This window comes from Alternaria postmessia (genome assembly GCF_024291825.1).
Source record: "Alternaria postmessia strain BMP 2775 chromosome Unknown scaffold_14, whole genome shotgun sequence".
In the NCBI taxonomy this organism is placed as follows: Eukaryota; Fungi; Ascomycota; class Dothideomycetes; order Pleosporales; family Pleosporaceae; genus Alternaria; species Alternaria postmessia.
In genome coordinates this window covers 323,844-337,990 of record NW_026260087.1, presented here as the reverse complement: position 1 = coordinate 337,990, position 14,147 = coordinate 323,844, and the positions used below count along the sequence as shown (strand labels likewise).

At 51.7% G+C, this 14,147-nt stretch overlaps 5 protein-coding genes and 1 non-coding gene across 6 annotated transcripts; 3 read left to right on the top strand and 3 right to left on the bottom strand.

Moving 5' to 3' along the window:
• Window positions 1–35: 35 nt before the first annotated feature.
• On the top strand, window positions 36–1,291 carry J4E82_003340 (uncharacterized protein; the record flags this gene model as incomplete). The annotated part of the gene is made up of 2 exons (XM_051729627.1): window positions 36–97; window positions 151–1,291. The coding sequence occupies 2 exons, from the start codon at window positions 36–38 to the stop codon at window positions 1,289–1,291; spliced, it is 1,203 nt and encodes a 400-aa protein (XP_051590661.1).
• Window positions 1,292–5,861: 4,570 nt separating this feature from the next.
• On the top strand, window positions 5,862–8,178 carry J4E82_003339 (uncharacterized protein; the record flags this gene model as incomplete). Its single annotated transcript, XM_051729626.1, has 2 exons — window positions 5,862–6,394; window positions 6,459–8,178. 2 exons carry the CDS (start codon window positions 5,862–5,864, stop codon window positions 8,176–8,178), a joined length of 2,253 nt encoding a protein of 750 aa, XP_051590660.1.
• Window positions 8,179–8,843: 665 nt separating this feature from the next.
• On the top strand, window positions 8,844–9,787 carry J4E82_003338 (uncharacterized protein; the record flags this gene model as incomplete). Its single annotated transcript, XM_051729625.1, has 3 exons — window positions 8,844–9,011; window positions 9,109–9,329; window positions 9,379–9,787. The coding sequence occupies 3 exons, from the start codon at window positions 8,844–8,846 to the stop codon at window positions 9,785–9,787; spliced, it is 798 nt and encodes a 265-aa protein (XP_051590659.1).
• A 918-nt stretch (window positions 9,788–10,705) lies between these two features.
• Window positions 10,706–11,575, bottom strand: J4E82_003337 (uncharacterized protein; the record flags this gene model as incomplete). Its single annotated transcript, XM_051729624.1, has 2 exons — window positions 10,706–11,401; window positions 11,570–11,575. 2 exons carry the CDS (start codon window positions 11,573–11,575, stop codon window positions 10,706–10,708), a joined length of 702 nt encoding a protein of 233 aa, XP_051590658.1.
• Window positions 11,576–12,068: 493 nt separating this feature from the next.
• On the bottom strand, window positions 12,069–12,871 carry J4E82_003336 (uncharacterized protein; the record flags this gene model as incomplete). Its single annotated transcript, XM_051729623.1, has 2 exons — window positions 12,069–12,622; window positions 12,667–12,871. 2 exons carry the CDS (start codon window positions 12,869–12,871, stop codon window positions 12,069–12,071), a joined length of 759 nt encoding a protein of 252 aa, XP_051590657.1.
• An 873-nt stretch (window positions 12,872–13,744) lies between these two features.
• J4E82_003335 lies at window positions 13,745–13,843 on the bottom strand. The gene has a single exon. It is a non-coding gene; the product is annotated as a tRNA-Glu (tRNA).
• Window positions 13,844–14,147: the final 304 nt, after the last annotated feature.

The following is a 14,147-nucleotide window of genomic DNA, read 5'->3' as shown; positions in this document are numbered from 1 at the left end:
TCTACTGGGAGACTACCAAACCGTTCATCTACGCCATGTCATCACCAAAGACCGTCCGCTGGGGTATCCTCGCTACTGGAGGCATCGCCGTCACCTTGTAACTACCCCGCGCCACACCCCTACTGAAGCTGTTTACTAACATGGACACAGCACCAAGGATCTGCTTTGCGACCCTACCACACGTGGCGTCAAGCACCTGAAGCACACCGTCGTCGCTGCCGCTTCGTCGTCGTCGGAATCGCGCGCCAAAGACTTCTTGAAGGAGGTGGGCGCACCCTCGGAAGCAAAGGCATATGGCTCCTACGAGGAGTTCGTAAAGAACCCAGACATCGACATCGTATACATTGCTACACCGCACTCGCACCACTACCAGAATGCCATGCTTTGCTTGGAGGCCGGCAAGAACGTGCTGTGCGAGAAGGCTTTCACGGTCAATGCCGCCCAGGCGCGCAAGCTGGCTGAGGTCGCAAGGTCCAAGAACCTCTTCCTGATGGAGGCTGTATGGACGCGCTACTTCCCACTGTCCATCTACGTCCGCGAGCAAATCACGTCCGGTCGCATCGGACCCATCACACGCGTCATTTCCGACAACAGCATGGCGCTCGACCCCGAGAACAACTTCCCAGACGGCAAGAACCGCATGGTGAACCCTGACCTGGCGGGTGGCGCCCTGCTCGACCTTGGTATTTACGCCCTTACCTGGGTCTTCCAAACCATCTACCATACTCAGCCCGAGAACTCGCGCCAGCCGCCCAAGCTACAGGCTTTTGTCAAGACCTATGAGCCTACTGGCAAGGCCGACGAGCACAGCACCATGATCCTCCAATTCCCACGTTCGAAAGATCAAGGTGGCGAGGTCCATGCCGTAGCTACAACCTCGCTCCGCGTCGCAACAGCCCCAGGAGGAAACCAGGACCTACCTTTCGTCCGCATCCAAGGACCCAAGGGTGAGATTCAAGTCTTTGGACACTCTTTCCGACCCCTCTCCGTCAGGATCATCGATTCAGAAGGCAAGGCTGAGTCGAAAGAGTTTCCCATCCCAGGCCCAGGTAAGGGAAGCGGCTGGTACAATGGCTTCGGTGGCTCACTGCAATCAGAAGGCGAAGGTCAGGGCATGTTCTGGGAAGCGGATGAGGCTGCGGATGCGATTATCAACGGCAGGAAAGAGGGCAGGTTCCTTGGCCTTGATGAGAGTGTGTTAATCATGGAGGTCATGGATGAGGTGAGGAAGCAGGGCGGACTCGTGTACCCGGAAAAGATTGAGACATTAGATTACCCGACGCAGTTGTAGGTCTAGTTCAGTGACTGCTGTATGAACAGACCTATCTCAGAAATAACACAGTCAATTATTGAGTACTCAATCCTAGTTTAATCATTCTTGTCCGTGCTGAAGCCGAATATGCTCCTGCATCATGAAAAGGTCTCCTTAAGAGGTCTCCTACTGTACGTTACAGTCTCAGAACTTTAGCTCCATCATAACAATCACGAAAGAAGCCATCGTGTCGAGATTCCCCACAGTAGCATAAGAAGTATTATGAACTGACAAGAAGATGCACCAAAAAGTCGGGCGAGCCAAGCAGCAATGTGGACCGACAGACTTACACACAGCTCTGCGAAGGAATCTATCAACTTGCTGGTAAAAAAAATCAAGTAGCTCATCAGTCATCCAACTCGGCACGAGTTTCATGCTCCTCGTCGGCCTCTTCGATCCCCAATGCGCATGGCAGCCAGTACAAGGAATGTTCGCCGAGTGTGAGGAAATCCTTTCTCGGTCTTCCTTGCGGCGTCTTGTCGACTTCCCAATCGGCGGTACCGAATGCTTGTCCCGTCACTCTTGCTGATGATATTGTACGAAGCCACTATAGGATACTCGACTCAGGAACCGAACCCTTCAATCTGGTGGACTGTAGATGATAGACTGTCATAATAGTCCTCATTGTTTTTCAGTTCGATCTCTAGTTCAGCTTTCATTTGTTCCAGAATTGCTTCGTTGGGGGTGACGTCAAGCTCCAGTGCCTCTTGCGCTTGAGACGTAATAGAGGCGAACGATACTGCCGTTGTCTTTCGAGTGCAAATGGTACTAGGCTCCAGCATGATGAAATCCAAAGTATGTACTACTGCGGCAATGAGAATTTCCATCCTTGCGGTCTTCGACGGAACTCCTGCTGCACCTATACCCGGAATAGGGGCGGAGGTTGCCATATCTGGAAGCAACAAAGCGAGCTGCGACCAAGGCAAAGGCTAAGAACAAGGCGTACCGCGCTTTCCACTGCGACAATTGCTCGATCTTAGAATTTCACCACCCTTTCGTCTTGTTGTAATTCACTGTGACCTCGCAGAAGGAATTGTCGTTTTCGGGACTGGCCGTGGTCTGGGTGTGGCCTAACGAAGCTTTGGCTGGTATCCGGAAGACGTAGTGTGATCTGTCGCAGAACTGCAATAGAGAGCCTGATTCATCGAGCGATGGTGGCACTTTTCCGTCCTGGAGTAGGCTGTGTAACGGATGACTGACTCGTTCAAGGGCGCGCAGCGGGTTCGTATGCTTGGCTGTTACTTTCGATGTTGACAACTCATCTTATGTCCGATAGTTGGGACGAGTGTGGTTCGAACCTTCAATTCGAAATATGTTGGTCGAAAGATTGAGTGTTTCGACGATTGAGCTAAGCAGTATGACGGCACCGGCTGGGTCGAAGTTTGTCAATAACTATTAGGTTTATATAGTGAATTAGCGCTTCTCAGAACTGTTTTCAAACCGACCACCTTCATGGTCAGTAAAAAAGTTTACGAAAAGTTTTTCGAAGGATTCATCATTCGAAATTGGGTGGTTGAGTGGTTGTACAAGATGTACGTCCGTGGAGGGACATGCATGGAGTATGCATGTACGCGACAGTGTTGAGAAAACGACGTGTAGTGTCAACCTTGGGAGTCGTCGCCACCGATGTCTTCGTATAGCATGCCCGCTACGCCCTTCGAGTTTGTCGTACTATCAAGCTTGTTGTCCTTGTTTCACTCCCCAAACTTCGTCTTGTCCAGTATAACCTTTAACAGTCTCTTCTTTCACACGTATTTCATGCGCGCCTCCGACTCGCTTTGAAACCTTTTTTGATCAGCGAAAGGACCAGGCAAGACGCCGAAAAAGAATGTCGCAGATATGTGTGCATACAAGTATCTTGTTAGCATTATTCAGGTGGGATCGCTCGCGATACAGAACAAAAAGTAACGTGAAAGTGGTTGAATGTGCCTGCGAATGCTAGCGTCGCTATACCCATGTCATCAAGCGCTGGAACAAACATCTGATAAACACTCAGGTGCATGTCTATGATGTTGATCTTTCTTCGACATAGCCCACTATCAGTGCCTTTCCTGCGTAAAGTTACAAGCACATCGTATCAACGTACAGTGCCCTATCCCCACGTTGATGACATGACTGTCCCTATCATAGCCTGTGTCGACAACCAGGCCATGGTGATGAGTATACGTATAAGTTCCAGTTTGTTCTGTAGTGCCAACCATCGTCTTTTGCCATGACCCTACACATCACATCAGCTGGCGTGACAATGGTAGTTGTGATCACCTCACAGACTCCCAATACTTTGATTATCTGAGTCCTTGCTCATGCCTGCATTCCCATTATGGTAGTCCCTCAAACGCCACTGGGACCTGATACTGCAATGAGCCAGCAAATGCCGTTCAATGCGCCGTTTACCGAGACTTTCTCAAGACACGAATGACTGACAGATCCCAGTCGTCAGTGCTCAGGAAGGGTCTTCAGATGTGCAGCTGAATCGACCATGTAATCTTTGTAGTCTTGTCATTTAGCCATCATCGTCCTAGTACACTCCAGACACCGCAAGTCAAGTCGTGGCGCAGGGTTTGACAGCATCCATAGCTGTTTCATGGGCTTACAGATCCGCGATCAAGTTAGCAGGGCGCAGTCTATCATGCATCTTCGGCAATGGCGCGAATGCGCAATTGAGGCGCGGCTCACCCTCGCTTGTCGAGCAGGGATGGAACATGGTATAAAGCCAGTTCACGGCCAACCTGGGTACGCACTATTCTCGCCTTACGACTGAAAGCACTGACATGCAAGTGCTACAGCATGGAGGCTCGGTGATTGGCGCACCATTGTATGATCGTTAGTGATTGTCCTATAAGTACAAAAGAGCTTTTGGATTGAGTCTGAGTTTCGACGTGGTGTCTGATGAGGTGTTGCGCCAAAGTCTGGTACTATGCAAGGGATGTTCATTTGCAGCATCGGCGATGACGTACAACTGGCCCAGAATAGAATGAGTCCACAAGACTGGGATTCAGCGGCATCTCGATAAGTGAGACCCCTTTCAAGGGAAGCGGTGTGATTATTTTATCAGTCAGCTAACATTCCGGCACCTATCCTTCCAAGATGTCCTTCACTCTTTTCGACCTACATGTTCTCCACACACATAATGGCATCAACAGATCTCACTCCAACTCCCGGCACTATCGTCACCACCATCAGATCTAAGAGTCAGACTTTATGGATGACCCCATAGTGTTGCTGGTCGTCATTTCCGCCGCCACGGTGATCCGCCTGTCTGCCTAACCTTTCGTGTTCGACCAAATCTATGCGCACGCATACGTTGGTAAAGAGCTTCGGATCGGGGACTATCTTTCGTATCTTGCCTGCTGCGGCTGCATCATCTACACAGCAACCAATCCGCGCGCCATAAGCATTGGAATGGCACTGCACAGGCGGGATGTCTCCTTAGCAACTTTAGTGGATGCCATCTACACTTGCGACGTAGTTTCTGTCTGCTGTATGACGACTAGCGGACTGGCTAAGACAGTGGCATCCCTGGAGCTGAAGAGGATCTTCGCTATGAGACTCCGTGCTGTCGATTCTGGGTCATCGTTGGAGGCCTGGTCGTCAATGCGCTGATCTACATGATTGTGCCTGCAGTCCACGTCTCTACGTGCTGGCATTATGAGAAAGCGGATACATAGCAGTCAAAGAGTGCGGTCCGATATACTGGGTATGTCACAGGTGCTCTAAGTCTTATCAGCAATATGGAAGCGTTCCTCGTACCAGTGTGGGCAAAATGGCAGCTGAACATGGAGTTGCGACAAAAGACTGCTGTCTTAGTCGTCTTTGGATGGGTACCATGTGGGTCTCTCGACTGGCTAGAACGCCGAGCATGTGCTAAATCGATTCAGTACGATGGCGGTTGGTTGCGTTGGACTGTATTATCGAGTCATGCTTATGGAGCAATGGGACTATACCTGGCTGGTGAACCAAACGGCACTGGTTTTGTGAGTCTCGTTGGTGAAAGACAAGATTCTTGGGTCACGTTAACAGAGGTACCCTAGTATGGCCGAGATGTGTTTAGTCGTATTCGTCGGCTGCTGTTCATCGGTCAGCCGCATCAGGCGTCACGTCGCCGGAGAGGGGGCGGCCTGGGCAGGACCGACGACCCGCCGCGCATGCCAAGATGGGTTCGAAGTTGTCCCCGCTTGACGGACGTTGAGCCACGGACGGTTTCGAGCAAGGAGAAGAAGAGACAGAGGGGGAGGTGATACAGAAGCGGGTAGGCAGCGAGGGGTAGATGGTGTTGTGCATTTGAGATGGTCATTGACTCATGGCTATTCGTCGAGCTTGGGCCCACCGGAGAGGAGACGGCAGCCTCAATTACCGAAGGAACGGACATAACGATGATAGCGCAGAGAGCCCTGCATTCACCATCGCAAAGTAGTTGGGGCGCAATCGCAGTCCCATCATCCACCGGCACAAAGAGCGTCTCAATGTGCTCGCAGCGCTCTCGCGACGTGCGCGCCATGCTTCTTCTTCCTGCGCCTTGAAATTCCGCCGCACCTACCCGCCCACGCCCATGTCCGCCTCCACACCCGCACCCGCGAGTAGCAGCCATGCGAGCAGCTCGCGCCGAGTACCGTTGGATAAGCGGAAGCGCACCGAAACGAGCTGCGACAAGTGCAAGTCGCGCAAGCAAAAGTGCCGGAAGGAGCCTGGCCAGGACGCCTGTCGCTACTGCATCGTGCACAACATCGAGTGCCTGACGACGCAGCCGCGCAAGAAGAGACTGTATGGGAGTGTCGAAGGCCTGGGCACCCGTCTGGCGCTGCTCGAGGCGCTGGTCAAGGGGCTGCTTCCAGAGGCAGACGTGTCCAGTACCGAGGCGTTGCGACAGCTTGCGACGTCGCACGGCATACCGCTGCCAGACTCGGCCGCCAACGACGCGCGTGGCGACCAAGACGACAGTGGCGAGGGCGAGGGAGACGACACCGTGTCACTGTTGCCCGACCAGCAAGGGCAGGTGCAGTTCATTGGCCCTGGCAGCTCGCTCTCCTTCCACATCAAGCTGCGTACGCTGGTCGGAAGAGGCGCTCTGCGCGAGTTTGTTCTGTCAGTACCGGCCCTGCTTCATCTTTACCTGAGGCGCATACTGACTCTTCGCGCCAACATCTAGCTTTGGCAAGAACGCTGCCCAGGCATCATCGCCAACAGGCAGCGACGACCAGCGCAATCCGTCGAACCCCACCGCACCATCGAGTGCCACCCACGGCTCTGTCGCCGTCCAGGGCCGACACTTGAACCCCGGCGACAGACCAAACCTTGAAGTGTTGATACGCGCCTTCTTCGAACACATACACCCAGACTTCCCAGTCCTGCACGAGCCTTCATTCCGCGAGGCCTACGAGGCGTGGTTGGTCAACCCCAGGAATGCCGATCCCGCCTGGCTATGCAGCTTCACCTGTGTGCTGTTGCTCGCTCGTCGCGTTGCGCGCATTCCCTTCCCAGAAGACCAGGAGCGGCTATGGTGGCAAAGGACACAAACACTTCTCCCAGTCGTCATCTTCACTTCTAGCATCACAGCCATACAAGCCCTGTTATTGGCCGCCATACACCTCCACAACACAAACCATCGGGATGCTTGCTGGAACCTGACGGGCACCGCTGTTCGTATTGCATATGCGATTGGACTGAACCAGGACAAAGTCAACGCTGGCCAAACACCTCTGGCTAGGGAGGTGCGCAAGATTCTATGGTGGACTTTATATGCCTTTGAGACGATGCAGGTATCCTCCTATGACCGTCCGAGTGCCATCGAGAACCCAGGCGCAAAGATCAGCAGTCCTAACGAGAAAATAATTGGCGGACCCCCTGACCTGTTCGCGTGCTCGACTCGCTTGTTCATGCTGCTCGGGTCAACGTGTCGTGCGCCCAAGACCGTCAAATCCAACGCCAACGATGAATCATATGTTGGCCCCTTGTCACCCGCCGCGGGTGTACTACGCGACCTGGTCCGATGGAAGGAGACGTTACCCAGGCATCTACATTACGAAGTCATAGACGCTTCACCTCCTGCTATGCAACGGCCGCTGTTGATGATACACTCCGTATATCACTATACAACCATCGTGTTGTGTCGCTCAGCCCTGCTTGCACGCGCTTCCAGTCTGACCAAGAGCGGTCATGACACTACAAACTCCGCACTCACAGCCATGGCGGAAGCTTGCTCTGAGTCTGGCCGGTCACTGGCCAAGGCATTGCTGAAACTCGAATCTTTTGGCAAATTCGATTCCGTCTACTCTTGTGATGTATGGTATATGCTCGCATCAAGCTCAGTGCTAGTCCTTGATCTTGTGTGCTTGAATAAGCTCGGAGGCACAGACATGTCAGAATCCCGCATTCTGTTATCTCAGCTTGCAGATCTGGCACAGCGGCATAGGCGGAATCCATACATGCCTGGAACCATTGAGAAATTCGCATCCCTGGTTCCAGAACTACATTCCATGGCTGACTCTTTAGCTTCGCCTGTCAGATTTGCAGAGCCGGAACTCGAGACCCACGACACCGGACCCCAGAGTTCCCTTCCGCCGCAGCAATTGTCGCAGCCGGATGCTGTGCCACACATGTACCATCAGTCCCCGCCCGGCGTAGGTACTTACATGTACGCGGATCCGATGCCAGGCCGTATATACCCTGACCAGGCCTACATGGGCCCTGCCATGCACCCTAATGCCCGGTTCGATAGGACGACGCAAATGCAGTTCATGGACTTTACGATTAACAATATTCACGAGTGGAATTGGGCGGACATTGGGACTATGGTTGGCCCCGAAGGCGTTCCGAATATGCCTGGAAACCCTCATGTACATGGACCACAGCCAACAGGGCCGAATTGACCACTACAAATATCTTTGAGAACAAACCTGAGGAATAAGCCCCTTCATATGTGAGAGCGAGTGCGAGCTGAGCATGCGACTGGGCACTGTTACATGCTGATCCTATTCGATGATTGGCTTTGAATAGTTGTATTTCAAACCATGCTTACTCTTCTCCTACCGGAAACCCGGCAAAGTCCCAGCGAGAGGGTTCATGAGGGCTCGAGCGCAAACAAGAGAAAAGGCTTAATCTTCTATCCGCTGTTCTGAGCCCAATTACTCGCAAGTCTAACCTTGAACGTTTGGCACGCAGGGTTGAGACAGGGGTAAGGCTGGTAGGGCTGAAAGACGGCATATCCCGCAACGGCTTGGCAAGTCCCGCGCCTATCACGTTCTATGTCTGTAGTTCGCACTCGCACTCGTATTGTGCCGTACTCGCACTCACCACGCCAAGAAGAACTGCAACAACGCGTTCGACACGGCGGAGCATATAGACTTACGCGGTGATGCATGTAAGAAGCGTAGAGAAAATGTATATTATATTCCACGATGTATCCTTCTCCACAGTCACACAGCATCGAAGATCAAGCCTCCAGCTCCAATCAGCCACGCCAGAACCAATCTACGATACGATTTCCACAAACAATTGATCAGATCCAAAGTTCCCACTCGCATCCATAACCAAGATGAGAATCTCAAGAATCCTCGACTTGCCTCTCTTCAGTAGCCGCTTCAAGTTACAAATTCACATTGCTCAAGTCGTACTCGTCACTGCCGCTGTCGGCCTTACGGTTCCTCGTCTCTTTGTAAAAAATATTCCGCGTTCAAGATCAAGCACAATTGCATTGGGAATGGTACGTTGTGTTCTCGGTATTTGGATGTTATTGGGTATCTAGGATATTTCACAGACATGACTTAGCTGTTGATCTGGTTGCTAACGCTTGCGTCTAGGGTGCTAAATCCCTCATCCTGCTCGCCTACCTCATACTCTCGGAACACGTTCCCCGCTTCCAGCGTTGGCACAGCTACAAGGCGCACGCGATTATCGCTTGTCTCGAGGTGGTTTTCTGGAGTGGAGTTGCTGGCTTAACGTTCCAGGCCAACATGAAGTCTTGCGTAGGGGTAACATGTGGCCTAAGCTGGGTAGTAATGGTCCTCGCCGTCATTATCATGTAAGTCGAGCAGAAACCTCTATTGATTGTCGAGTCTAACACGACCTAGCAACACAGAAATTGTTTGCTCCGGTATCAGCATCAGAGAGTTCAGGGAGTGGAAAAAAGCTGGCAAGCCAAAGTCAATGGGACCTCACTACGCCCCTCGTTCCCCATTCGACGACGAGGAATCACTCCGAACCGGAGTCGCACAACCGAAGGAGGCGCCTGTCCAAGCTGCCGAACGAGCATACTTCCACTCCGAGCAACGAAATGTGCAACCTGGCCAAACTCGACCCCACGGGGAATCTCTTTGGAATGATCAGAACGCACGGCGATCTTCCCGACAGGGACGCCATCATTCCTCGCGCCGCTCTGAGGATCGTACACGTGGCCGAGAAGAGCGTCACATGCATGAGATGGAACAACCACCGCGATATCCAGAACAGCAACAATACTCCCCAAGAGGATCGCGCTGAATATGTGAGTGCTGCATGGGGATGGGTTCCCTCACAGATCACAGTTTGGGTGGACTTAGGTCGCACTCGCGATATGCCTCTCATCTTATCTACATGCTAGAACTGCATATACGTTCGCGTTGATTTTAGGTTCTGGGCGGATCAATATCGTTTTTGTTTTCCTGGCATTTGTTTCCTATGTTATAGTTCTGGTGTGTCGAGAATCTTTCCGAACGGGTGTAGAGGATTATAGAGTTTTGTACCAAAGTTTCCTTTTAAACATCATGCTGCTTGCGCTTCTTAGACTCTAGCTGCATTAGAGTAACGAAGTTGTACTTATCGATTGGACGTTTATTATGCCTCACTATGTGATTTCCTGGACATGACTGCATTTTGGCACTGCGCTCTACGACGTCATGGCTGCGTCGCGTACCTCCACGACGTGTTTCTAACGTGTCGGATCCAAATATATTCCCTATATTGGGCTTAGCGCGTCATGGATGACGTCAAAATTCTGTTTAGCGGACTCCCAGCCTCCTACAACATCTCGTCTCATTCGGAACCAATAATCCGGAGCGCCTTACAAAATGCATGTCTCTAGTACAACATCTTGCATCACCGGAACTCGGTGACTGGATATCTCGAGCAATGAACGACTAATTGCTGATGATGATTCGGCTACTTACACGAATGACAATCAGTATCTTCCCACGCTGGCTATACCTGTTCGCCTCTGCAGTGCAAAGTGTACTCTAGTGCTGCAATCGCAAAGGTGTTATGATCGCATTATCCAGTTCGCCTCCAGTGGCATGATATAATATACGCTGGTACTACTTCTGATGGCTGGTCGGAAACAGTCGAAAGCAATGAGTGCGCGTTATCGTGCATCACCCTCCGATACGCTTGCACACTAATGCATGCTCTTGATTTTGCTTTCTCTCAATCGTTCAACAGATCCAGCCAGATCTCCTTCTGCTCCTTGAAAGACTCATCTTCGAGAACACTGCGGAATACCACTTCAGCCCCCAAGAGCCCTGCTTCGATATCTCCTCGCTCCAACTCTCCTTCATCATCACTGCCACAGCTATCGTTGCGCCTCTCCAATGCATCGAGCATTACCTCGCCCTTTGTCTCCAGCTCCTCAATTCGCTCATTAGCCAAAGCGAGTGCTTCCCTTAGAGTGGACTCTGTATCTGCAGCCGCTTGGGTAGCAGCCGAGGTACCCTGAGATGTGTAACGTTGCAGTGTAGCCTTCAATCTCAGATTACGCTGTTGTACCTTGCCCTTAGTACGGTCACTTTTCTTAAGGCGAGCGACGGTACGCATGGTATCGTTGAATTGATCCACAAGCTTGTCATGCTTGGAGATGAGTACATGGAAGCGCGAATAGAGTTGCCCCCCAGCTATCGTGTCCTCCTCATGGCGGAACCTGAGTTTAGCCATCTCTTGTTCCATCCCCGAGATGCTGCGAGCTTGGTCTTCGAGGTCTTGATGTGCGGCCTTGAGGTCTTGTTCTTGCTTGAGGGTGAGTGTGCGCCAGTTGTCCCGATCTCGACGCAGGCGAGCTGCAAGCGACTGAGCCCAGGACAATTCACCCAGGAGGTCATGCTTAGATCTTGAAGTCGTCCGTAATGACTTTGGAGATGGCAAAGTATGTTGGTGATTGGCGCCGAAGTTTCCTTCACTTGGTCGACGGGATTCGAGCGTCAATGGACTCACAGGCGCAGAGACATGTCGTATAAGTGATTCCAGTAGTCGCGACTTTGGGTTTGGGGTAGTTACTGAAAAACTAGGCATAGCGACTGCCATGTTTGATGTTGTGTTTGTTGATAGTTAGGTCCCAAGATTGGGAGGGATATGTTGAAATGTGGCGTGGGTTACAGACAAGGGCGCTACAAAGAAGGCGAGATAAAGAGGAGTCGTGACCGCAGGGCCGAGCGCAAGACGTCGATATATGTCACAACTCAACAAACGATGTGTTGTTTGAATGTGGGTTTAGTGGAAACAATAGTCGACAGCCGACGCAACGTCGCGTCTTGCATAACACGTGATCACGTGCAGGCGCGATGCGGATTGCTGCTTCCACACTCACCATGAATCCGCCAGTATGGACAGACCCTGACTAAAAGCAAAACAAGATGAAAGTTTGACATGGAGAGATGCACACGAAGCGATGAAAATTGAAAGCGCGTAATCAAAATGACGATTATTCGGACCACGAAAGACACCACGATGGTGCCATCACCTACCGAAAAGTACACCTAAATGCGGCTCAACATACTAAAGACTAATTGTAACAAGCTCACAAAGCCATGGCTGCAGCAAAAACACCGATGGAACCTCCGACCAGGGCCATCACATTTGGAATTGATCCAGCAGGTGCAAGACCTGTGCTCGTCGCAGCGGTGCCAGATCCAGACCTTGACGGTGATGTTGCTCCTGTCCCTGAGCCAGTAGAAGCTGAAGTTTGAGTCGCTGAAGCTGATCCCGCTGAAGACGCACCGCTTGCAGTCACCAAAGCCACCTCCTGGTAAGCTTCCATATCCTGTAGCTCGCTCGCCGACAGAACACTCTTCGTCTCGGTGGTACTGAGACCTGGGATGCTTCCGCGGTTGGTGGCATCACAGGTTAGGTCAGCTGTTGTCATCGCACCTTGCCAACTGCAGGCGATGTCTACAGTCCATGCGCCTGGACTCGGGTCTGTGAGGTGCATCTCATATGTCTCAGAACCTTGTATGATGGTGTAAGGTTCGCAGAAGGAGTAATCATCGCTGGAAGCATCGTCCTGACGGCGCATGCGAGGCGCGGGTGTAGGCATCGGAGTTGAATCAGGCGCAGACGGGTCATCCGTGTTTACTGCAGGTGTCAGCACAATCTTTCAATAACCCTTTGCAACATACGCATATCGGTCGGCACTGCAGAGATACCTGCATTGTCTGAAGGACAGCTGTTCTGGTAGGTTGTTGCGCTGGCATCGGAACCAAGCACGGTGAGGGTGCTATCGAACTGGAAGAGGTTGAAGATTGTCGCAGACTCTTGCGCACTGGCACTACCTTGCGCAATGGCAGTACCGGCGAACAACGCAGCATAAGTGGAAGGACGCATATTGAAAGTGTGATGAGGATGGACTTGGAGAGATGCAGTGCTGTTGTTATGGCAGGCTGGGCTTGAAGTTATACATCATTTCCTGTCTGTCACGCAGCCCGCAGTCAATACTACATTATCTTACCCGAGCAGACGCCACCATCGCTTGCAGTGTCCAGGCGACGAATCGCGACCGTTACGTGCCTGGTATGTGATGATGCATCAGCAAATACGGGCGGCGGCGAAACGCGCTACTAAACTCAGGGGCATGCGGGTGGCTGGAAGCTCGCAGACTCATCGTGACAAACACATTATGAAAAGATGGCAAAGCAGAAGGATCATTCGAGATCCGAGAACGTCGTTGATGCGATGCGATATCTGAAATGCGGAGGTGAGTTCACCCAAAGCTTGATTTCCAAGGCCAAGTGCTTGGCTTACTCGATGCATCTGGCGAGGCAGTCATCATATAGCAAAAGGAAAGAACATGTTAAATTAGGCGGTGCCGCATGGAAAATCGCTCGATTGGACATGGCTCAGCTTGCGGCTGATTTACTGCTCGCATGTCCGGGGGCCAGAAGACGTCTTTTTTGTCTTTTCCCAGCGAAAGCACGAGGCAGATGTAATGAGGTACGGTCCTTTTCTAATTTCCCACAGGGTTCGCAAGCGTCACCAAGCATCTAGACTTACGTGTGGGGGAATGCGAAAGAAAAAACCGGTATAGAGAAAAAAGGACTGGCAGACTGATGCTGAAGCCTGGATTTTTGTTGAGTCGGAGAGCATGAGCGTGTTGTTTCCCAACTCTCAAGGTCGCGTCCATCTCCAAGATTTCCCTTTCCGAGCAGTGGGCAAAAAGAACATGGATTTCGAGCTCGTCAAAAAGGCAAAAAGAACATTTTCCGACACCGGGAATCGAACCCGGGCCTTGCCGGCACTGTACAGTGAACTGACTCTGCGAATGAGAGCGGCAAATCCTAGCCACTAGACCATATCGGACTTGGATGAAGAGGGAGGAAATCACTGGCATTATATCGAGAAGCACAAAGATTGAACAAGAGACGAGGGACCGGCCAAAGAACATGAAAAGTTTGCAGGAGAAAATTCGAAAGACACTACCCCACCAGCACTATGGAGCACACAGAGTGGACCTTCATCTCACGAAAAATCATTGAGAAACACTAGTCATTATTCGTTATGGCGTTATAGTGTGGAAGAGCAGTAGCGGACTGCCTTCCAAAACGCTTCAGGAAGCAGGCTCGAGGCCAACGACATCAACGGCTGCTTCAACACGCCTATTCAA